General features: G+C 52.6%; 1 protein-coding gene across 1 annotated transcript; it reads left to right on the forward strand.

The window, feature by feature from the left end:
• The first annotated feature begins 278 nt into the window (after positions 1–278).
• Positions 279–1873, forward strand: LOC109734728 (probable WRKY transcription factor 65). The gene is made up of 2 exons (XM_020293918.4): positions 279–845; positions 1030–1873. The coding sequence occupies exons 1-2, from the start codon at positions 565–567 to the stop codon at positions 1643–1645; spliced, it is 897 nt and encodes a 298-aa protein (XP_020149507.1). The 5' UTR covers positions 279–564; the 3' UTR covers positions 1646–1873.
• Positions 1874–2599: the final 726 nt, after the last annotated feature.

Raw genomic sequence — 2599 nt, forward strand, 5'->3', positions numbered from 1 at the left:
TGCGCGTACGTATATTCTAGAAAACTGCTACTCCTCGTCTACTCGCCGGTCGATGGGTGCGTGATTGAGATCGAAGGGACAGCTGACTGATAGATGAGATGATGATGACACCGATGGACGCAGAGGTTAGTGCATGAGAAGAGATAGTTGGGGAGGCGTCGCCGTCACACGCTCTCGATCGTATTCTCAAGCCAAGCCTGTCCCTTTTGTTTAAAAATCCCCCGTCCGTCGCAGCGTGCGCGCCCACAACCCCACGTCCCCGTCCCCGGCCACGGCCAGCCCCCACCCTATCGCACGAATTCGAACAGCGCCGCAGCGTCACGACGGCACATGATACAGGCACCCACACACAGCCTCGTGTTTGTTTAGTTCACTCGCACAGCCCACCTCCCCGTTTCTTTATATCCGGCGGATCGCCGGCTTGTCTCTTGTAGCCGGTGGCATCGATCCAAGGACTACTACCCCCTCCGGCCCCCGCTCGCTGCTTCCTCCTCCATTTCCGATCGGTCGATTGCGGTTGACAGCTCCACCGTCTGCTAGCTAGTGCTTCTCCGATCGTGTTGCATGGACGGCGAGTGGAGCGACGGGGCGGTGTCCGGCGGCGAGCAGAAGGCCAGCGGGGACGGCGTCTCGGCGGACTGCAACAGCCCGGGGTCGCCTTCGCCACCGGCGGTGCCGTCGACCAGCGGGAGGAGGCGGTCGTTGCAGAAGCGAGTGGTGACCGTGCCTCTCGCTGACTTGAACGTCCCGCGGCCCAAGGGCGTCGGCGAGGGCAACACGCCGACCGACTCGTGGGCGTGGCGGAAGTACGGGCAGAAGCCCATCAAGGGCTCACCCTTCCCAAGGTACGCTCATGTACTCTACGACCTAATTTAAGTCGCCATAACTCTGCAATTAACTCGGAGTTTGGCCTGGATTGAGACGGCATGCAAGGGTTTCATTTGCTTCCCGACATGATCTTGTGCTCTTCGATTGAGTTCATGCATGGCGAGGTTTGCTGACCTGGGCTTGGTGTTCAATTACGAGCAGGGCTTACTACAGGTGCAGTAGCTCGAAGGGGTGCCCGGCGAGGAAGCAGGTGGAGAGGAGCCAGGCCGACCCGGACACGGTGCTCATCACCTACTCCTACGAGCACAACCACTCCAGCACGGTGGCGAGGGCGCAGAACCGGCAGACCCAGAGCCCCCGGAAGCCCAACAAGGAGCGGCCGCTCCCGTCGCCTGAGCCAGCGAAATCCGACGGCACGCACCATGGCACCGCCAACGTCGCCGGCGGCCTAGTCACCGCGAGCCCGGCGCCGGCCATCGAGGTGCACGACGATTTCCGGTGGCTCTACGACGTCGTGTCCGTCACCTCGTCGACGTCGCCCTCCGAAGTCGAGGCGGCCGACGACATGCTACTGTACGGGCCCATGTTCTTCGGCAAAGCGGTGGTCGAGGTCGACACGGCCGCGCTCCTTCCCGACGAGTTCGGCGGCGAGGCCATCGGCGGGGGAGGAGGCGAAGAAGAAGACGCGATGTTCGCGGGGCTAGGCGAGCTGCCGGAGTGCGCCATAGTGTTCCGGCGGCATGCCCGCGACGGCCTGGCGGCAATGGCGGGAGGGGTCAAGGTCGAGCAGCCGGCGGAGGGCACTGCCATGACGTGAGCATGTCTTGTCTGACGTGTGGGACAGTTCTTCAATAAGATCGGCGGATAAAATTAGTTTCATGTTCTGGCGCTTTTGTTGGTTAGCTTTCTCCCCCTTCTTTTGGTACCTTCTTTTACTCATACTCCATTACTATACATTAGCACACAGAAGAATCTGAGACATTACCATTGCACATATTGATTGGACGAGCACCTTTTGTCAATGGTTTGGTTGAATCACTTGTCTTGTAGTGGTATTCTATACTCCGGTCGCCGGTAGATATACATACATACAAATAAAAAGTGGTGAGCATTAGAAGATCTTCAACTTTTGCACTGCTACATTGTACATTGCCTAGGTCAAGGTCATTGTCATGACGCATGAAGAGGATAAGCTTGATTCTTCATGGCGGTGGAAATCTCAGCGATTACTTGGCATGCATTCTCAATCCTACTTCATCGGTTTCAAAATATTTAAAGTTTCAGGTTTGTCCTAATTAAGCCAAACTTCCTTAGGTTTAATCAAGTTTGTAGAAAACTTTATTAATATCCACAACATCTAATGTATAGAGCATGCAAATGTACTTTATGATCAATCTAATGAAACTAATTTAATGTCTTATATATTGGTATATTTCTATAGACTTTTGAACCTAAAAAAGTTTGGCTTAAAATAAGGGCCTCTTTGATTCACATGATTCGAAAAACGCTGGAGTAGAAAAAAACATAGGATTGGAATATCATGGTCATCTCAATCCTACATGATTTGTAGTTGTTTGATTGCATCATAGAAAAAACAAAAGATTGTTTCAAAGAAGTTTGACTAATTAGATGCTAGAAATCATATATATGGAAAGTAGGACAAAGAAATCCTTAGGAAAAATTCCTATAGGATTTATCATATGAATCAAACAAGCAACATAGAAAACAAATGGTAAGGATTATAATCCTCCAAAGTTCCTATGAAAATCCT

This window comes from Aegilops tauschii, chromosome 3, assembly GCF_002575655.3.
Source record: "Aegilops tauschii subsp. strangulata cultivar AL8/78 chromosome 3, Aet v6.0, whole genome shotgun sequence".
Lineage (NCBI taxonomy): Eukaryota > Viridiplantae > Streptophyta > Magnoliopsida > Poales > Poaceae > Aegilops > Aegilops tauschii.

Bases quoted from the DNA above. Each gene is read 5' to 3' on its own strand.
- LOC109734728 (XM_020293918.4), top strand. From the start codon at position 565: ATGGACGGCGAGTGGAGCGACGGGGCGGTGTCCGGCGGCGAGCAGAAG. The intron at 846-1,029 runs GTACGCTCATGT...AATTACGAGCAG, and splicing joins AAGGGCTCACCCTTCCCAAG to GGCTTACTACAGGTGCAGTA.